Here is a 21,990-nt window from a genome sequence, read left to right on the forward strand (position 1 = left end):
GGCACATGCCTTATTTGGTGAGCTGGGGCTCAGTAGCTGTACAAATCCAGTGCTCCCAGAGAGAAATTGAGAGCAAAGGGGAAGATAGGTATTTCCAGGATTGTTTCACTGCTTGTGAAGCTCTGTGTCAACACTATGAATCCACTGCTCCTGGTGGCTGTTATTTTTTTATTTGATAGGACAGAAAGAAATTGAGACAGGAGGGGGAGATAGACACCTACAGACCTGCTTCATTGTTCGTGAAATGTCCCCCCTGCTGGTGGGGAACAGGGACTAGAACCTGGGTCCTTGCATGTGACAATATGTGCACTTAACCAGGTGTGCCACCACCTGGTCCCTTTTATTTTTTGGATAGAGACAAATTAAGAGAGAAGGGGAACAGTCTTGCTGGACTGTTTCACTGCTTGTGAGGTTTGGGGACTGGGGGCTTGAGCAACTAAATGTTGTTTCTAAAATTTAGTAATGAGGGAGTCGAGCGGTAGCACAGTGGGCTAAGCGCACGTGGTTCGAAGTGCAAGGACCGGCATAAGGATCCCGATTCGAGCCCCTGCTCCCCACCTGCAGGGGAGTCGCTTCACAGGCGGTGAAGCAGGTCTGCAGGTGTCTGTCTCTCCCCCCTCTGTCTTTCCCTCCTCTCTCCATTTCTCTCTGTCCTATCCCAACAATGATGACATCAACAATAATAACTACAACAACAATAAAAACAAGGGCAACAAAAAGGAAATAAATAGATATTTTAAAAATCTTTAGGGAGTCGGGCGGTAGCGCAGCAGGATAAGCACAGGCAATGCAAAGTGCAAGGACCAGCGTAAGGATCCCAGTTCGAGCCCCCGGCTCCCCACCCGCAGGGGAGTCACTTCACAGGCAGTGAAACAGGTCTGCGGGTGTCTGTCTTTCTCTCCCTCTCCTCTATCCATTTATAGCTGTCCTATCCAACAACGACGACATCAATAATAATAACTATAATAAAATAAGGGCAACAAAAGGGAATAAATAAATAATAAATATTAAAAAAAAAAAAAGAAAATCAGAGCTTTATTCTGGCATGTGCAATGTTGGGAATCAAACCCGAGACATTTGCACATCCCACATTCTGTTGCCATGCCACCTCCCCAGCCATTCAGTCCATTTATTTTTTCCTTTTTTTTTTTTTTAATTGTTACCAGGTTTATCACTGGGGCTTGGTGCCTGCATAATGAATCCACTGCTCCTGGAGGTTATTTTAATAGGACATAGACTTTGAGAGGGGGAGGGGAAATAGAAAGGGAGAGAGACAGGTACACCCAGTACCATTGCCTGGCCCCCCAACCTAGTCCATTTCCTTGGATGGTCACACAGGTACAGACACACTTGCATGGGCCCACACAGTAACTGAAGTGTCTGTAGAGCATGACCTTGCCCTGGGGTGGTGTCTGGAGACACAAAGATAGGACACAACTCAGTCTTGTCTTCTGTTAATGTTTATTTTATTGCCATCAGGATTATAGCTGTGGCTCCATGTCTGCTCACCATGGCCATTTCCTCCTGCCACTTGGTGGCAGGGAAAAAGGAGGAGAGAAAAAAGAAAGGGGTTGGGAGATAGATCACATGGTGGGGGGCATGCCCTCTCATGGGAACAGCATGGACGATGCCCAGGCGTGCTCCCTGTTGGTGGAGTGGTGCTGCTGTTTATCTGATTTTTTTTTTTCAGGGTTATCACTGGGACTCTGGGCCTGCACTACTAGGAATCCACTGCTCCTGGAGGCTATTTTTTCACTTTTACCTTTTTTTCCCCTTGTGTTTATCATAGTTGTTATTGTTGTCATTGCTGTCATTGTTGGATAGGACAGAGAGAGAGAGAGGAGGGGAAGACAGAGAGGGGGAGAGAAAGATAGACACCTGCAGACCTGCTTCACCGCTTGTGAAGTGACCCCCTACAGGTGGGGAGCCGGAGGCTCCAATTGGGATCCTTAACGCTGGTCCTTGTGCTTTGTGCCATGTGCACTTCACTCACTGCGCTACTGCCCGGCCCCCTATTTATCTGATTTTAAGGTTTTTTTTTTTCTTTTGGATGGAGAGTAAGAGATAGGTAGAGGTGGGGGGTGGGAGGTTGGTGGTGGCACAGCCAGTGAAGCACACACAGTACAAAGTGCAAGGACCTAGGTTCGAGCCCTCAGCTCCCCACCTGCAGGGGGGATGTTTCACAAGTGAAGCAGATCTGCAGGTGTCTCTCTCTCTCAATTTCTCTATGTTCTACTCAATAAAATGGCCACCAGGAGCAGTGGATGCATTAAGTGCCAGCACCCAGACCCATCGATAACCCTGGAGGCAAAAGAGAGAGGAAGGGGCGGTGGTGGGGGGGAGAGACAGAGTGACACCTGCAGCACAACTAGTGAAACTTCTGGGAGCTGGGACCTTCAGCCTGGGTTCTTGCGCATAGTATCATGGGCACTCTACTGGGTGTGTCACCTCCCAGTCCTGAACTCTGATTCTGATGGACTGGATGAGTGGAACTGGAACAGGATGGGGACACACCATGTGTAAACAAGCTTACTAGCAGGAATGTGGAGAAACCTTGCTGACATTTTGCCCTTTAATGCAACAGATTTATTGCTTGACCAAACTGCCTCAGCCCATCAGTGGCCTTCCTTATAAAATCTAGTTTTAGCAAGAAGCCCTCCGAATCAGTTTAACAGGAACCCCCATCCTCCGTCTCACTCAGGTTTCCTTGCTCTCCACCATCCGCCTGAGAGCCTGTCACCCTGGCTTGTCTTCAGCAAGAGTCCAGTTAGGCTAGTTTGGTCAGAACTCCCCTAGCCTGGCTACTTCTAGTGTTTTGTCAGCCACAATCTCTGACTAGAAATTCCCATTTGGCGGGGCAGAAAGGTGGTGGTACACCTGGTTGAACACACACACTGTGTGCAACGACCTGACTTCAAATCCCCGTCTACACCTGTAGAAAGGAAGCTTCATGAGCAGTGAAGCAGGTGTCTCCTCTTTGCTTCCCCCTTCCCTCTCAATTTCAGTCTCTACCCAAAATAAATTTATAAGAAAAAAAAAAAAGCAAGCCTTCTGAAATGGTACAGAAATAGTTAGGATTAAAACAAATTCTCAGGAGCAGGGGTAGACAGCATAATGGTTATGCAGAGACTCTCATGCCTGAGGCTCCAAAATCCCAAATTCAACCCCCTGCACCACCATAAACCAGAGCTGAGCAATGGGTGCTCTGGTAAAAAAAAAAAAAAAAAAAAAAAAATTCTCAGGCCATGGTGCACCCATTTATGTGCACATATTACAAAGCACAAGGACCAGGGTTTGAGGCCCCGGGCGCTCCCTACCTACAGGGGGTCCACTTCATGAGCTATCTTTCTCTCCCTCTTTATCTTCCCTGCTCTCTCAATTTCTGTCCTATCTAATAAAAATAAATAAGTAAAAAGGAAAAAAACAGCCAGAGAGTAGTGGATTTGTAGTGCCAACACCAAGTTCCAGCAATACCCCTGGAGGCAAAAAAATCTCATCTGGTCCCGCTCTATGCAGAATGAAGTTCAAGGAAAGTAAGTCTTTGTTCTTTTTTTTTTTTAATACTTATTTATTTCCCCCTTTTGTTTCCCTTGTTTTTATTATTGTAGTTATTGTTGTTACTGATCTCGTCATTGTTGGATAGGACAGAGAGAGATGGAGAGAGGAGGGGAAGCCTGTAAAGCGTCTCCCCTGCAGGTGGAGAGGCGGGGGCTCAAACCAGGATTCTTACCCCATCCTTGCACTTTGCACTATGTGTGCTTAACCTGCTGCACTACCTCCCGGCTCCCGTAAGCCTTTGTTCTATGACTAAGGAGACTGGATCGAGGCTGGGAGATAGCTTCCCCTCCTCTCTCCATTTTTTTCTGTCCTATCTAAGGATGATGATAACAATAACTACAACGATTAAAAAAAAAAGGGCAACAAATGGGAAAATAAATTTAAAATAAGGTAGGCCAGGTAGTGGCATACCCGGTTAAGTCATCACATTAAAGGGCCCAGGTCCCCACTTTCAGGAAGAAAGTTTCAGGAGCGGTGAATCAGGGCAGCAGGTGATGTTTCTCTTCCTATTCTCCCTCCCTCTCAATTTCTATCTCTAATAATAAAAGTTTGTGGGTTTTTTGGTTTTTTTTTTTTTGTCTCCAGGGTTATCGCTGGGGCTTCGTGTCAGCACTACGAACCCACTGCTCCTGAAGGCTATTTTTCCCCATTTTGTTGCCCTTGTGGTTATTGTTGTTATAGCTGTTGTTGGATAGGACAGAGAGAAATCGAGAGAGTACGGGAAGAGAGAGGGGAAGAGAAAGACACCTGTAGACCTGCTTCACTGCTTGTGAAGCCATCCCCCTTGCAGGTGGGGAGCTGGGGGCTTGAACCGGGATCCTTACACTGGTCCATGCACTTTAGCCATGTGCACTTAACCCGCTGCGCTACCATCCAGCCCCCTATAAAAGTATTTATTTTTTTTTTTTTTCCTCCTCCAGGGTTATTGCTGGGCTCGGTGCCTGCACCATGAATCCACTGCTCCTGGAGGCCATTTTTTCCCCCCTTTTGTTGCCCTTGTTGTAGCTTCTTTGTGGTTATTATTATTGCCCTTGTTGACGCAATTCGTTGTTGGGTAGGACAGAGAGAAATGGAGAGAGGAGGGGAAGACAGAGAAGGGGAGAGAAAGATAGACACCTGCAGACCTGCTTCACCGCCTGTGAAGCGACTCCCCTGCAGGTGGGGAGCCGGGGGCTTGAACCGGGATCCTTACGCCAGTTCCTGCGCTTTGCGCCACATGCGCTTAACCCACTGCGCCACCACCCAACCCCCAAAAGTATTTATTTTTAAAGAATTTATTTATTCATGAGAAAGATTGGAGGAGAGAAAGAACCAGATATTACTCTGGTACATGTGCTGCCAGGGATCGACCTCATGGTTGAGAATCCAGTGCTTTATCCACTGTGCCACCTCCCGGATCACATAAAAGTATTTTTTAAATAATTTAAAAAATTAAGAAGTCCAGGAGTGGGGTAGATAGCATAATGATTATGCAAACACTCATGCCTGAGGTTCCCAGTCTCAGTCTCCTGCACTGCCATAATTAAGAACTGAGTGGTACTCTGGTAAACAAAACCAGCAGCCCAGGAGTTGACAGAGTGGTAGAAGACTGAACTTGTAAGCATGATGTTCTGAGTTCAACCCCAGGGACTGCATGTATGTCAGAGGGGTGCTGTCATTCTCTCAGAAACATCAGTAAGCATTAACATTGGCTTAGTAATAGAGCATAGGCCTTGCATGCATGAAGCCCTGGGTTTAATCCGACACTAATGGTCTGTTAAAAAAGCCCTGGGAGATAGCACAGTGGTTATGCAAGACTTTCACACCTGAGGCTCTGAGATTGCAACTTCAATTTCTAGTACTAACTTAAATCAGATTTGAGTGGTGCTCTGGTAAAATATATATGTATATATATATTAATTTAATAAAAAGGAAATCTGACAGCATAATGGTTCTACAAAAGACTTATGCCTGAGGCTCCAAGGTCCCAGCTTCATTCTCTGGCGTCACCATAAGCTAGAGCTGAGTAGTGCTTTACTAAAAATAAAATAAATCTAACTTATTAGGTAGTCAGCTACAATAATTGAGGCCAGATTTTTTTCAGAGTTCCAAATATTCCTTTTTTCCATTCCAGCATTTCCCATAATTATAGTACTCTCTCACCAACAGTCAAACCAAGAAATCTAGACGTCTCCACAAATACCCAACAGCCCAACTATGTTCTCATCAGGGAGCCAGACCCCACAACTAGTTCTGGCTGTTTGTTTTTTTTTTTAATATTTATTTATTTATTTATTCCCTTTTGTTGCCCTTGTTGTTTTATTGTTGTAGTTATTATTGTTGTTATTAATGTTGGCGCTTTTGGATAGGACAGAGAGAAATGGAGAGGAGGGGAAGAGAAAGACACCTGCAGACCTGTTTCACCGCCTGTGAAGCGACCTCCCTGCGGGTGGGCTCAAACCGGGATCCTTACGCCAGTCCTTGCGCTTTGCGCCACATGCGCTTAACCCGCTGTGCTACCACCTGACTCCCATGGCTTTTTTTTTTTTTTTTTTTAGATTTTTATTTTATTTATGAGAAAGGTAGGAGGAGAGAGAAAGAACCAGACATCACTCTGGCACATGTGCTGCCGGGGGATCGAACTCGGGACCTCATGCTTGAGAGTCCAAAGCTTTACCACTGTGCCACCTCCCGGACCACTTTTTTTTTTTTTTTTTTTTGTCATCCCTGGGGTTTCACTGCTCTGGGCTTTTACAGATAGTGAAACAGAGAAAGACTGAGGCAAAGATAGCACAGCAAGGAAGCTTGCTCCAGTGCAGTGACGGTTAGGTTCAATTCTGGGTCATGCACATGGCAAAGCAGGCACACTATCCAAGTGAGCTTTTTTTGTTGTCACTGGGCCCTCACTGTTCCTGGCTCCCCAGCCCCTACCGCCAGAGGTAAAAACATTAATTATTAAATTAAAATAAAAATAGGGTCTGGGTAGTGCTATATCTGATTAAGTGCATGTATTACCATGAGCAAGGACCCAGGTTCAAGCCTTTGTCCTCACTTGCAGGGTGAAAGCTTCATAAGTGATGAAGCATTACTGCAGGTTTCTGCTGTTTGTCTCTCTTTCCCTGTCTCCCATTTCCTCTTAGTTTCTCTCTATCAAAATAAAAGTAAAAAAAAAAAAAAAAAAAAAGATAAATGTAAAAAAAAAGTCAGTTTACCTCAGAGCATTAGCGGCTGGGCTCAAACCTAGGTCATGGATATGGCAATCACACTAGCCTCACACCAAGTGAGCTATCTTGCCAGCCCTCTAGTGAGCTATTTTACTGGCCCTGGTTGCTGGTTTTGAGTATCACTCACTCCACATAGAATGACAGGCAACCCATAAAATTCTCCATGTGAGTATGAAAATGACTTTCTAAAGGATCCAAGTCTGGTGGCATCTAGAGGAATATGATGGAATATTGAAAGAAAAAGCCATGTGGTTGTCTATAATAGTTTTAAAGATTAATTTTTAGAGTCCCTTAACAGTCACTGTTTATGGTACAAGGTGAAAACAAATGTGGTCCCTGCACAAAAACATAATTTCTCCTGCAAAACTATACTGTTTAATAGTGTCATTTACGTGACAGGAGAGGACACAAAACAAAACACATGAAAGGTCTCCCTTCAGCTGGGAAGCCTAGAGCTCCAGCGAAACCCAGAATGGAACCGTCACTAGGCTCAGACCAGGGCCTCCTCTGGGCTCTGCATTCATACTCTGCTGCTGAGATGCCAGCAAGGTGCGTCTGCTGAGGTCAGATTTCATGTGTCACACATGAGAGCAGGCAGGGCAAGCTGGCTGAGGGGGCTCCTTAGAAGGAGTCTAGCCGTGGCCCAGGAGGTGGCACAGTGAATAAAGCATTGGACTCTCAAGCATGAGGTCCTGAGTTCAATCCTTGGCAGCACAGTGACATCTGGTTCTTTCTCTCCTCCTATCCCTCTCAATAATAATTTTTTTTTTAAAAAAAAAAGGGGTCTAGCCATTAGGGATTTGAAATACACTGCTTTTCATTACAAGAGGACGAGTAAAGAGAGAGAGGAGAGGAGGGACACAACAGAGGTCTAAACTAAGTGCTTTTGATAATCTCTCATGTTAGATTCATTAATTAAATAGATTTTTGCATTTAGTCCTACCACAGTAAGGAAGAGCAAGGGGTTTTCCAACAAAACTGCCAGACTGTCCTTACAAACTTGGGTCCTGCTGCTCTAAGAGTCCTGAAGGAAAAAGTCATGACAGAAAACCACTCCAAATTTCCTCCCAGTTCCTGTAAAACAACAAATCCCTCAGCACCAAATCCCCATAATTTAGAAAGTTCTAAAACAGGATAGCACGTTTCTAACCAAAACTTAAAGCCAGATTAGTCATGGTGGTTGGCAAGTACAGCCTCCTTTCCCCTTTCTAGCAAATCATAGATTTCACATTTATTCCACAGCCTCATTGTGCTAATACTCCTGATTGCTTCTAGAAGGATCCTTGGAATTGTATTCTTCCTGTGCCTCCATCCCCACCTTGGAAAGAAAGACTCCTCCTAGGGTGTGAGGAAAGTGATCTAGTGCAAATTCCCTTCCAGAATGGAAGGTGACTGGCTCCAGAGCGCCCCTCTATCCCTAGCACCCCACCTGCTGTTTGTCTTGTGGTTTTTTCCAGGCTGATAATGCTCTGGAGAAACCAGCTAGGTGCCTGATGACTATGCTGGGCTCACTGGCCCATTCTTCCCCATACTCTTTCACAGTGCTTGAACCAGAAGAGAAACAGCTAAATTGTTCATCCTTGTGGAATAAGGCTCTTTTAGCTCAGAGGAAGGAAGGAGAACAGGGTAGTAGCGCTCCTTCATGTAGACTCTCCGACACTTAATTCAGCAGGTGCTTGGAAAGAACTTTTGTTCATCCCCATTACATTCAAAGGTTTCTCTCCAGTGTGAATTCTCTGGTGGCGCACCAGCGCAGAGCTGTACCGAAAAGCTTTCCCACATTCACTACATTCATAGGGATTCTCCCCTGTGTGAATCCTCTGATGCTGAATAAGGCCTGAACTGTAGGTAAACTTCCCTCCACATTCCATACATTCATAGGGTTTCTCTCCAGTGTGGATTCTCTGGTGCTGATAGAGGTGGGAGCTCTGGCTGAAGGCCTTCCCACACTCGTTACATTCGTAGGGCTTCTCTCCCGTGTGGATGCGCTGGTGATGAATAAGGGTGGAGCTCCGGCTGAAGGCTTTCCCACATTCATTGCAGGCATACGGTTTCTCTCCGGTGTGGATTCTCTGGTGGTGAGTGAGGGTGGAGCTCCAGCTGAAGGTCTTCCCACACTCGCTACATTCATACGGTTTCTCCCCAGTGTGGATCCTCCGGTGGAGAATCAGGGCTGAGCTACAGCTAAAGGTCTTCCCACAGTCAGTACATTCATAGGGTTTCTCTCCAGTGTGGATCCGCTGATGTTGGATGAGGTGGGAGCTCTGGCTGAAGGCCTTCCCACACTCACTACATTCATAGGGTTTCTCCCCAGTGTGGATTCTCTGGTGCTGAATAAGGTCTGAAGTTCGATTAAAGCTCTTGTTACATTCATCGCATTTATGGGGTCTGTCTCCCACAGGGAGTTTCTGATGTGAAATAAGGTGGGGGCTCACAGAGAAGCCACTCCCCAAAGCACTGCATTTCTCATTTTTCTCTCCTGTGGGGGTTAGCTTTTCTTCAACTGTCATGTGACTGAAACCTGCTCTCTTCCTGTTCAGTTTATCCCCAGAGGAATTCCCTAGCTCCTTTTTGAGACTGATTTCTCGTTCATAGGCTTCTTCAAACTTAAGACCCTGAGAAATATCCTCTTGTAGCCTTCCCAACAGTACCCCGTGTGCTCCTGTATCTTCTGAAATGTCTTGATGGTGCTCAGTTCTGGCCTCACCATCTAGCATAACACAAAAAAACAGACAGCATCTGAATCAAAACCAGAGAACAGACAGCCCATGACTAATGTTTACAGGGTGAAAGATACATGCCTCTCAGCTCAGGCAGAATAAGAGAAGTGGAAAGAAGAAACAGGAAAGTGGAAAGGCAGGAAGCAAATTCAAGACAAAAAGAGCTGGAAGTATAGAAAGCTGGGCATGGACTGGCATAAGGATTCCGGTTCCAGCCCCCGGCTCCCTACCTGCAGGGGAGTTGCTTCACAAGTGGTGAAGCAGGTCTACAGGTGTCTTTCTCTCCCTCTCTCTATCTTCCTCTTCTCTCTTCATTTCTCTCTGTCCCATCCAACAATGATGACAACAATAATAACTACAACAATAAAATAACAAGGGCAACAAAAGAGAAGTAAGAAAGAAAGAAAAGAAAAAAAGAAAGCTGGGTATATATAGTCATTAGGTCAGGGGGCTGGGAAGTGGCGCACCTGGTTGAGCGCACATGTTACAATGCACAAGGACTTGGGTTTGAGGCCCCCAGTCCCGACCTGTAGGGGAAGCTTCACAAGTGGTGAAGCAGTCTTGCAGGTGTCTCTCTCCCTCTCTATCACCCTCTTCACTCTCAATTTCTGGCTGTCTCTATCCAACAAATAAAGATGATAATTTTTTTAATCTAAAAAAAAAGTCATTATTACATCAGGGAGAAACAGTGAAGCAGGAAAAAAAAAAAAGAACATGTTTGAGGAAGTGACAGAGTCCTCAAAGAGGTCAGAGATTATAGAAGTAACAGCCAGGACAGTTCAATAATAAAAGGGGAGTGGTCCAGGAGGTGGTGCAGTGGATAAAGCATGAGTTCCTGAGTTCAATCCCCATCAGCACAAGTACTAGAGTGATGTCTGGTTCTTTCTCTCCTCCTTTCTCATTAATAAATAAACAAAATCTTATAAATAAATAAAAGGGGAGAGCAAATATAAGAAACCAAACAGATGGAGGGCCAGGGAGCTAGCAGTGTTAGCACACAATACTTGCTAGTGAGAGGTCCTAGTTTCCATCCTCAGCTCCACAGACAGAGCTGTGGCAAAACAAAACAAAACCCCCTGACTAGAAAATAAAAAACCTCTAGCAGCCCTGGAGACAGCTCAGTGAATAAAGTGTTGGGCTCTTAGGCATGTCTCTGTGTCTTTTCTTTTTTTTTGCCAGAGAACTGTTCAGCTCTGGTTCACGGTGGTGCAGGGGGGACATTGGAGCCTCAGACATGAGAGTCCCTTGACATTACCATTATTCTATCTACCCCTGCTGTGCATGATGTCTCAAGATATAGTTCAGTGGTAGAGCACAGGCTTTGCATATATGAGGCTCTGGGTTCAATTCCCAACATCAAACCAAATACAATAAAGTAAGTGATACTAGCTACCTCAGTTGCTGGTTTCTTTTTCTTTCTTTCTTTTTTTTTTTTTTTAGGATTCAACAAGAATATATATTATAGGGCGGAGGGTAGATAGCATAATGGTTATGCAAACAGACCTTCATGCCTGACACTTCAATGTCCCAGGTTTAATCACCTGCACCACCATAAGCCAGAACTGAACAGTGTTCTGGTTAAAAAAAAAAAAAAAAAGGGAATCGGGAATCGGGCGGTAGTGCAGCGGGTTAAGCGCAGGTGGCGCAAAGCGCCAAGGACTAGTATAAGGATCCCGGTTTGAGCTCCTGGCTCCCCACCTGCAGGAGAGCCGCTTCACAGGCAGTGAAGCAGGTCTGCAGGTGTCTGTCTTTCTCTCCCCTCTCTGTCTTCCCCTCCTCTCTCTATTTCTCTCTGTGCTAATAATGACAACACCAATAACAACTACAACAATAAAAAAAAGGGCAATAAAAGGGAATAAATAAGAATATATATATATATATATATGAAAGCTCTTTATACAGTACAATTTTCCATGCAAATGGGACCACCTATTAGTACTGGTGTAAGAACTTCCTGAAATGGGGGCCAGGCAGTGGCGCACCTGGTTAAACGTGCATATCACCATGCACAAGGACTTGGGTTCAAGCCCCAAATCCTGACCTGCAGATGGGATTCTTCACAAGTGGTGAAACAGATATGCAGGTCTTTCTCCCCTCCCCTCTCAATTTCTCTCTAATCAAATAAAATAGAAAAAAAAAATGGCTGCAAAAGAGAGGTGGATTCATAGTGCTGATATTAAGCCCCAGTGATAACCCTGGTGGCAATTAAAAAAAAAAACAACTTCCTGATATCATATGGACCCCTTAGGTAAATCTTTTTCAAGTGACCAACTGTCACTAGAAAACCAGGAAGCACAGGCACACCAAAGGGATTCTTACTGAGCAAGCACAACTCCTCACCCAAAGAGAACACGTTCCTGTAGTTCTCCAGCATCACGTCCCTGTAGAGGTTCCTCTGTGCCGGCTCCAAACGCTTCCACTCCTTCCGGATGAAATACACGGCCACATCCTCAAAGGTCACCAACTCCTGAAACATGCAGGAACTCCTAAAACAATTCTCACAGGAAATTTCATGGTGAGGGATGGGACTGGCAATGCCAAAGAACTCATTTAGGCTGGGTTTGAGTGAAGGCTGTCTGAGAATTGGGCAAAGAGGTGAGGGTGGAGGAAGAGAGATGAGAGTATAGTATTCGACAGACTGGACAGTTCCGCTATTTATAGGAAAGGACCATGAACACAGTGGAGGGAATCTGGTTCAGAGCCCTGACAGAGATTGTTTCCACACAAAAATGGGGAGAGGGAGAAAGGATAAAGGGGACCAAAGCTCACCTGGGACTTGGCCTTTAGAAGTGCAGCTGCCAACATCTCATCCCCTAGCTTGTCCTTGTTGGAAAATACAGGAACTTTGGAGGAAGGAAGAGCTAAGGACAGTACAAGCACTCATAAGTGAATTTATCAGCTCTCTCACCTCTGGGCCTACAGAAAATTCACAGGGCCCTGGAACTCCCACTTTCACTTCTAAGTTCACTTCTCCAAGTAAAGGTTCTGGGGTCAGTAAGGCAGCTCACTAGGTAAGGCACAGGTCTTGCCATGTGTGTGCGCAGGCTCAAGACCTGACACGACATGGGAGTGCTATGGAAGTGGGGAAGCTCTGGTGCTTCTGTGGTACCTGCCCCCCTTTAATATATGTTTTGCTAGCTTTGTTTTATTATATACAGTATGCATGTTTTTACATGAGACAGAGAAAAAGAGGGGAAAGAGATTAGTCAGATTATCACTCTAGTACATGCAGTGCTGGGGACTGAACTGAGAACTTCAGGATGCAATCGGATACACTACCAGTCGAACTATTTCCCTAGTCATTTCTTCTGTAATATGTAAGTTTATACATTTGTCGCCTTTTAAAAAATTTTTTTAATTATTATATTTATTTATTTACTTTAATGAGAAAGATATAAAGAGAGAGACCAGAGCACCTCTCAGCTCTGGAATAATGGTTATGCAAAGACCCTGTCATTCCTGAGGCTCCAAAGTCCCAGGCTCAATCCCCCCACACCAACCATAAGCCAGAGCTGAGCAGTGCTCTGGTGCTTCTCTCTCTGCATCTCTCTAAAAAATAAATAGGACTGGGGAGACAGTTCTTCTTCTTCTTCTAGCGTTTGCCCTTCTTCCGTAGCCAGTCAACAGCGTCAGGTTGAGCCTGATGTATAATGGTTATGCAAAAGATTCTAATGCCTGAGGCTCTGAAGTCCCAGGTTCAGTCCCTAGTACCACCATGGTGGTGTGTGTGGGGGACTTTGGAGCCTCAGGCATGACAATGTCTTTACATAACCATTATGCTATCTACCCCCGCCCACATATGTCCCTTAAGAGTCTCTAGAACCCTAGAGATACTAGGTCCTGTACACTCAATCAGACAAAAAGGTTCTTCAAGGTAGAGAGATACTTATATGCCTGAGGTCCCAGGTTCAATCCCTGATACCAACTATGTCAGGACTAATTAAATACAATAGTAGTTATATTGAATATTGTGCTACTTTGCTATGTGTGTGGCCCAGGTTTGAGCCTGGCATCTGCCACAATGAAGCAAGCTTTAGTACTATGGTCTCTTTCACTCTATCTAAAAAATTAAGTACTTAGAGAGCTGGGGAGATAGCATAATGGGTATGCAAAAAGACTTTCATGCCTGAGGCACCAAAGATTTCAAGTTCAATCCCAGCACCACCACAAAACAGAGCTGAGCAGTAAAACATAGTAATAATAAGAAACTGGTTGAGTGCATGTGACCCTGGTCCCGGGAGTCAGGCTACTGTAGCAGAGCCAGTTAAGTGCAGGTGGCACAAAGTGCAAGGACCAGCGTAAGGATCCCGGTTCGAGCCTTGGCTCCCCACCTACAGGAGAGTCGCTTCACAGGCGGTGAAGCATGTCTGCAGGTGTCTATCTTTCTCTCCCCCTCTCTGTCTTCCCCTCCTTTCTCCATTTCTCTCTGTCCTACCCAACAACGACAACAACAATAATAAAAACTACAACAATAAAACAATAAGGGCAAAAAAAGGGAATAAATAAATTTAAAAAAAAAAAAAAGACCCTGGTCCCCACCTACAGGGGGAAAGCTTTGTGAGTGCTGAAGCAAGGTTACAGGTGTCTGTCTCTCTCCCTATCTCCCCCTTTCTTCTCAATTTCTGGCTATCTCCTCTATACACTAAAGATTTAAAAAAATTTTTTTTAATAGTATAAAAAAAAAAGAAGGAAAAAGAATCCTTGCATGTTTTTCCCAACAAACAGGATGATACTTATTGGGACTAAAACTGGTTCCAAAGTCAGTAGTATGATCTAATAAGAGTAAAATAAGGGAATCAGGCAGTAGCGCAGAGCATTAAGCACATGTGGCGCAAAGTGCAAGGACCGGCTTAAGGATCCCGGTTTGAGCCCCCAGCTCCCCACCTGCAGGGGAGTCGCTTCACAGGCAGAGAAGCAGGTCTGCAGGTGTCTATCTTACCCTCCTCTCTCCATTTCTTTTTTCTTTTTTTTTTTTGGCGGGCAGAGAGTTACTTTTATTTTTACATTAATGGTTACAGGCCAATTCCTACCAGACCTGCACACCCTCTCTCCATTTCTCTCTGTCCTATCCAACAACGACAACAATAATATAACTACAACAATAAAAAAACAAGAGCAACAAAAAGGGAATAAATAAACAGGAAATACTATTTAAAAAAAAAAGAAAGTAAAATAAGAGTGGACTAAGGTGGCATAGTAGTTAGAGCTTGGGTTTTTATGCATGAGGTCCCCATTCAGTCCTTGGCATTGTGTGTGCCAGGATGATACTCTGATTCTCTCCCCTTTCTCATAAAACTTAACAAAGAAAAAACTGCCTGGTTGAGCACACGTTACAATGAGCAAGGACCTGGGTTCGAGCCCCTGGCCCACACCTGCAGGGGAAAGCTTCACAAGTGGTGAAGCAGGGCTGCAGGTGTCTCTCTTTCTCCCTATCACCCCCTTCCCTCTCAATTTCTGGCTGTCGCTATCCAAAATAAGTAAATAAAGATAATTTAAAATAGAAGAGCAGGGGTAGATAGCACAATGGTTATGCAAATAGACTCTCATGCCTGAGGCTCCAAAGTCCTAGGTTCAATCCCCTGCACCACCAAAAGACAGTGCTCTGGTAAAATAAATAAATAAATAAATATAAATAAAAAGAAAAAAGAAAAGAAAAGAAAGAAAAAAGTGAAGGGGCTGGGTGGTGGCAAACTTGGTTGAGTGCACATGTTAACAGTGCAATGAACTGGGTTTGAGCCCCTGGTCCCTATCTGCAGGGGGAAAGCTTCACAAGTGGTGAAGCAGGGTTGGAGGTGTCTCTGTCTCTCTCCCTTTCTTTCTTTCTTTCTTTATTTATTTTTGTCTCTCTCCCTTTCTACCACTCCTTCCCTTTCAATTTGTGGCTATCTCTATCCAATAAATAAAGATAATTTTTAAAATTATAAAAAGGCGGAGGGTAGATAGCATAATGGTTATGCAAACAGACTCTCATGCCTGAGGTTCCAAAGTACCAGGTTCAGTCCCCTGCACCAGCCAGGGCTGTGCAGTGCTCTAGTTAAAAAAAAAAAAAAATTACAAAAAAATTTGGGGTCAGTCGGTAGTGCAGCGGGTTAAGTGCACTGGCGCAAATTACAAGGAATGATGTAAGGATCCTGGTTCGAGCCCCCAGCTCCCCACCTGCAGGGGAGTTGCTTCACAAGCAGTGAAGCAGGTCTGCAGGTGTCTTTCTCTCCCCCTGTCTTCCCCTCCTCTCTCCTATCCAACAACGATGACATCAACAATAACTACAACAATAATAAAACAAGGACAACAAAAGGGAAAATAATAATAACAACAAAAAATTAAGTAGGGGGCCGGGCGGTGGTGCAGCAGGTTAAGCGCACATGGCACCAAGCACAAGGACTGGCGTAAGGATCCCGGTTCGAGCCTTGGCTCCCCACCTGCAGGGGAGTCACTTCACAGGCGGTGAAGCAGGTCTGCAAGTGTCTTTCTCTCCTCCTCTCTGTCTTCCCCTCCTCTCTCCATTTTTCTCTGTCCTATCCAACAACGATGACATCAATTAACAACAACAATAACTTCCACAACAAAACAAGGGCAACAATAAGTATTTTAAAAAATTAAGTAAAAGGAGTCAGGTGGTAGCACAGCGGGTTAAGCGCACAAGGACCAGCAGAAGGATCCTGGTTTGAGGCCCCTGCTTCCCACCCGCAGGGGAGTCGCTTCACAGGCAATGAAGCAGGTCTGCAGGTGTCTATCTTTCTCTCCCTTTCTCTGTCTTCCCCTCCTCTCTCCATTTCTCTCTGTCCTATCCAGTAACGAATGACATCATCAACAACAATAATAACCACAACAACAAGGGCAACAAAGGGGAAAAAAAAATGGCCTCCAGGAGTAGTGGATTCATGGTGCAGGCACTGAGACCCAGCAATAACCCTGGAGTCAAAAAAAAAAAAAAAAAGCCCCAGTCTGAAACCTAGTATGAGGCACATTAGTCACTGACTTCCACCAACCCTTCCCACCAGTGCAAAGGTTGTGTTGCTCTAGACTCTGGTGGTTAGTTTAGTGCTTGGTGACAAGGTCTCAATATATGCTCTCAATTGACTGAATGAAAGGAGGGAGGAAGCCAGTCCTTACCATTCTCAAGCAGGGCCTGAGGTTCCTGAGATACATGATCAGCCTGAGTTTCCATGGGTGGAGCTAGAAGCTCTGGGGAGTTCCTGATCTACTTGCAGACTCAGCAAGTTGTGAACGGGAATGGCCAAGCACTGCAGATGCCAAAGTTCAAGTTTCAATTTAAAACAAAAACACCTGGATACAGAAAGAGAGGAAAAAGCATTTTGGTTAGTAGCCAAACAGCAAGAGGAATGTCTTGTGTGACACTGGGGAAGGAACATAGGGGCCTCACTCACATCTGAGACCAGAGTGGCCTCCCTGGTCCAATCTTCCTACTCTCTCTCTTTAGAGAATGAAGAGACGCCGAAGCACCAGTCCCATCTACAGAGCTCCTCTATGGTTACAGGAATACATTCCAGGGTCTCCCACTCAGTGATGCTAAGTACTACCTGCTGAGTACTCTCTCCACTCCTTGGAATAAGTCATTTATTTATTTTTTTTTAATGTTTTTGATATTTATTCCCTTTTGTTGTCCTTGTTTTATTGTTGTAATTACTATTGTTGATGTTGTCGTTGTTGGATAGGACAGAGAGAAATGGAGAGAGATAGGGAAGACAGAGGGGGAGAGAAAGATAGACACCCTGCAGACCTGCTTCACCATTTGTGAAGCGACTCCCCTGCAGGTGGGGAGCCGGGGGCTTGAACTGGGATCCTTACACAGGTCCTTGCACTTTGCGCCACACGCACTTAACCTGCTGCGCTATTGCCCAACTCCCTATTTTTATTTTTTAACGGTTTTCTTGACTATTTTCTCTTTTTTTATTATTTATTTATTAATGGATAGAGACAGGGAGAAATTGGGTAGGGAGGGGGAAAGACACAGAGATACCTGCAGCCCTGCTTCACCATACCTGAAGCTTTACCCCTGTAGGGGGGGACCAGGGGCTTGAACCTAATCAGGCATGCCACCACCTGACCCCTGGAATAAGTCATTTAGATGCTGGTGAATGTATAGTCACACAATGCTTCATGAAGGGGAGAAGAGGACACATTCTGAGAAATGGGTACTGGGTAATTTGTTCTCATGGAATGTCAGAATGTAAAGACACAACCTTGATGATACAGGTGACTACATCCCTAGGCTAGACACAAGGACCATGGTCACAAAGAGGTCTGCCCTTAAGAGGCAGTCTGGGGAGTTGGGCAGTATACCGAGCAGCAGGTTAAGCGCACATGAGCAAAGCGCAAGGACCAGTGTAAGGATCCCTGTTCAAGCCTCCTGGCTCCCCACTTGCAGGGGAGTCGTTTCACAGGCGGCGAAGCAGGTCTGCAGGTGTCTTTCTCTCCCCCCTTTGTCTTCCCTCCTCTCTGCATAACTCTCTGTCTACTCCAACAACTACAGCAGTAACAACAACAATAAGTAGAATAAAAGGGAATAAATAAACAGCTATTAAAAAAAAAAAGAGGCAGGCTATAGATCACCTACTTCCTGGAGTGAGACTATCTGAGGGCCACAAGAATTAAAGAAGTTTCTTTTTTTTTTTCCCCTTTTGTTGCCCTTGTTGCTTATCGTTGTTGTTATTGCTGTCGTCATTGTTGGATAGGACACCACTACCCAGCCCCCCTCTCCATCTATCTCACCATTCTCTCTCAACTTCTCTTTATCCTAATAAAAATTAGGAAAGGGGAGTCGGGCTGTAGCGCAGCGGGTTAAGCGCAGGTGGTGCAAAGCACAAGGACCTGCATAAGGATCCAGGTTCGAACCCCGGCTCCCCACCTGCAGAGGAGTTGCTTCATAGGCGGTGAAGCAGGTCTGCAGGTGTCTCTCTTTCTCTCCCCCTCTCTGTCTTCCCCTCCTCTCTCCGTTTCTCTCTGTCCTATCCAACAACGACGACAATAATAACAACAACAATAAAACAACAAGGGCAACAAAAGGGAATAAATAAATAAAATATTTTTAAAAATTAGGAAAAAGGGAGTTGGGCAGTAGCACAGTGGGTTAAGTACACGTGGCACAAAGTGCAAGGACTGGTGTAAGGATCCGGGTTCGAGCCCCCCTCCCACCAGCAGGGGAGTCGCTTCACAAGCAGTGAAGCAGGTCTGCAGGTGTCTATCTTTCTCCCTCTGTTTTCCCTCCTCTTTCCATTTCTCTCTGTCCTAACAATGACGACATCAATAACAACAACAATAAAAAGCAACAAGGACAACAAAAGGGAAAATAAATATTTTTAAAAATTAGAAAAAAAAAGGGGTGGAAATGGCTGCCAGAATAGTGCTGGCACCAAGCCCTAGCAATAACCCTGGTGGGAATAATAAATAATTAATAAAAATTTCAGTGTAGGCAGTGGTGTACCCTGTTGAGTGCACATGTTACTATGTGCAAGGACTTGGGTTCAAGCCCTAAGTCCCTACCTGCAGGGGAGAAGTTTCTTGATTGCTAAAGCAGTGCTGCAGGTCTCTCTCCCTCTCTATCTTCCCCTTCCCTTTCAGTTTGTCTCTATCTGATAAATAATAAGCAAAATATAGGAACCAGGTGGGTGCACATCTGGTTGAGTCCACAAGTTACAATGCACAAGGGCCTAGGTTATGGCCCCTGGTTCCACTTAAAGGGATAAGTGGTGAAGCAGGGCTGCAGGTCTCTATATATCTATCTTCCCCTTCTCAATTTCTGTCTCTATCCAATTAAAATAATAAAAAATTTTTTTTAATTAACAAAAGAGAAAAAGGGCAATTTTTACAGAAGTTCAAGCAGGGCTGCCAACCGCAGTGCTGCTCCTTGGTGGTAAGGGCAGTATGGAGGCTGTACCTGCTAGGTTTCTTTCTTCCTTCTTTGGAATTAGTCCTCGGGAGGTCAAAGGAGCAACTGTGGGCAATTAGGCAGCCTCTATTCAGAATCCTGGGAATTTTGGCTTCAGCTGATGCCAGTGCTATATGATTAAGGGAAAAAAAGAAAAGGGAATTTAAAACATTCATGTAGTACCAGAGAGACTGCTTAACCTGTTACAGCACTAACTTGCATGTCCAGAGTCCCAGAGGCCACAGGTTCAATCCTTAGTACCACCTTATGCTAGCACTGAGGAGTGCTCTGACCTTCTCCTTCTTCTCACTCCTATCTCTCTCTATATATGTGTGTTTCTTTTTTTCTGGGTGGAGGATGTCACTGGAGCTTCACCAGTCTAGGCCAACCTTTTTCTTATAGGGGAAAAAAAAAGATGAAAAGCACCAACACAGCTTCACCAGTGCAATGGGGTCACATGTATAGCAGACAGCCTTCCAGGTGAGCTATCTTGCCAGCCCAATAAAAAAAATATTAAATGAATAAAATATCCATGTAAAATTCCAGTCTCAGAATTTAGAGATAAGAGAGTGGGCTGGGAGGTGGTGCAGTGTATTAAGTGTTGAGCTCAAAAACATGAGGTCTTGAGTTTGATCTTAGGCATTGCATGTGCTGAAGTGATGCTTTCTGGATTTCTCTCTTAAATGAGTTTAAAAATGCCTTAAAGAGACAGTATGGGTGGAGCTAGACATCATAATGATTATGCAAAGAGGCTCTCATGCCTGAGGCTTTTAAGTCCCTGGTTCAATACCCTGCACCACCATAAACCAGAGCTAAGTAGTGCTCTGGTAAAAAAAAAAAAAAAAAAAAAAAGGGAGTCGGGCAGTAGCACAACGGGTTAAGTGCACATGAGCAAAGTACCAGGACTAGCGTAAGGATCCTGGTTCAAGCCCCAGGCTCCCCACCTGCAGGGGAGTCACTTCACAGGCGGTGAAGCAGGTCTGCAGGTGTCTTATCTTTGTCTTCCCCTCCTCTCTCCATGTCTCTCTGTCCTATCCAACAACAATGACATCAGTAACAACTACAACAATAAAAAAAAGGGGGGGCAACAAAAGGGAATAAATAAATATAAAAAAAAATTTCAAAAAAAGAGCAAACATAAGCTAACAGACACCAAATATGGCCTAAAACCACGATTGGCCTTTGTGGCACTCCTGGAGTGAGCTGACAGGGAGGGAACTGAAGGTTCTCTAGGTCATCCCCTCACCCAAGGTTACAGTCGCCTGGTTGGGCATGGGGGGACAGCATAATGATTTTGCAAGTCTCTCATGTCTAAGGATCCAAGGTCCCAGCTTCAATCACCAGCACCACCTAAGCCAGAGATGAGCAGGGCTCTGGTTTCTTATCTCTCTGTATCTATCTCATTAAAATAAATGCATTGAGAGAGGGAGAGGAAGAAGGGGGGGTTGGGCGGTAGCGCAGCGGGTTAAGCGCAGGTGGCGCAAAGCACGAGGACCAGGGTAAGGATCCCAGTTCGAGACCCCCGCTCCCCACCTGCAGGGAGTCGCCTCAAAAGTGGTGAAGCAGGTCTGCAGGTCTTTCTCTCCCCCATCTTCCCCTCCTCTCTCCATTTCTCTGTCCTATCGAACAACAACGACATCAGTAACAACAATAACCACAAAGATAAAACAAGGGCAGCAAAAGGGGAAAAATGGCCTCCAGGAGCAGTGGATTCGTGGTGCAGCCACAGCAATAACCCTGGAAGCAAAAGAAAGGAGAGAGAGAGAGAGACGGTGGGGGGGGGGGTAACGCCTAACCACCTGTTAACTAACTTGCTAGCTGCACACCACCCTCCAGTGGAAACTCAGTTCTGCAAAAGTTGACTGTCACTGCCCAGCCCAGCGCTTAAATGACAGGATCCTTTCTGTCCTGCCGCAACAACTTGGAAGCCAGCGATGGCCCCACTCCACCAGTTTCTCTTCTTGGGGATCACCCTCGCAGCTATTTACAGACTTGAGGTTTGCTGTGCGGCTTGTGCCTGTGTGTTGACACCCGGGGTCTGTGCTCCACCTCGCTCCCAGGGAGAATCAAAGACAGCGGAAAACGGGAGCCGGACAGTGGTGTCGTTCCCTGTTGGAGACTTTATTTACTGGGTGCCGGGGGTTTAGGGCTGAGTCCCCCCACCCCGGCCCGGCTCTGACAGCCCCTCCGCCTCTGACCACCCAGGTCCCCGGGGCGTCTCGCCGAAGCGCCCCGCTCAGCATCCGTCAACAGCAGTTGGAAGGAGACGGACACCTCTGCAGCCGCAAGAGTTTAGGGGTGGCCGTGCTGGACGTTCCATCCTCTCCTCCCGCAGGGCCCCCCTCGGAGCCGGGGTGACCCCGGGACAGCGGAGACTGGGGTCGCTGCGGGGGAGGAAGCTCGCCCCCGGGGACCCCGCGCACGGACACCACCCGTCCCCTGGCGAGCCCCGCGGGCGGCCGAACTCACCCTGGGGACAGGGACGGGAGATTTGGGGGGGCCGGACACCGACCAGGTGCCGCCGGACCCTGTCACAGACCTACACACCGGGGGACAGAACAAAGAACGGAAGTGCCGTCCGTTTCGCTTCCGGGTCGGGCCTGCTCACCCTGCGCAGGGT

The 21,990-nt window shown here is 45.8% G+C and overlaps 1 protein-coding gene across 4 annotated transcripts; it reads right to left on the minus strand.

The window, feature by feature from the left end:
* Positions 1–1,452: 1,452 nt before the first annotated feature.
* ZNF3 (zinc finger protein 3) lies at positions 1,453–21,947 on the minus strand. Of its 4 annotated transcripts, XM_060173366.1 has the most exons (7): positions 21,840–21,920; positions 21,363–21,479; positions 19,380–19,500; positions 16,595–16,768; positions 12,251–12,342; positions 11,822–11,948; positions 1,453–9,471 (listed from the first exon to the last, which is right to left on the minus strand). In XM_060173366.1, the coding sequence occupies exons 4-7, from the start codon at positions 16,647–16,649 to the stop codon at positions 8,402–8,404; spliced, it is 1,344 nt and encodes a 447-aa protein (XP_060029349.1). In that variant the 5' UTR covers positions 16,650–16,768; positions 19,380–19,500; positions 21,363–21,479; positions 21,840–21,920; the 3' UTR covers positions 1,453–8,401. The 4 variants fall into 4 exon arrangements, with proteins under 4 accessions (XP_060029349.1, XP_060029347.1, XP_060029350.1 ...); XM_060173364.1 differs by lacking the exon at positions 21,363–21,479 and having other exon boundaries at positions 21,840–21,947; XM_060173367.1 differs by lacking the exons at positions 12,251–12,342; positions 21,363–21,479 and having other exon boundaries at positions 21,840–21,947.
* Positions 21,948–21,990: the final 43 nt, after the last annotated feature.

This window comes from Erinaceus europaeus, chromosome 15 (assembly GCF_950295315.1).
Source record: "Erinaceus europaeus chromosome 15, mEriEur2.1, whole genome shotgun sequence".
Taxonomy (NCBI): Eukaryota; Metazoa; Chordata; class Mammalia; order Eulipotyphla; family Erinaceidae; genus Erinaceus; species Erinaceus europaeus.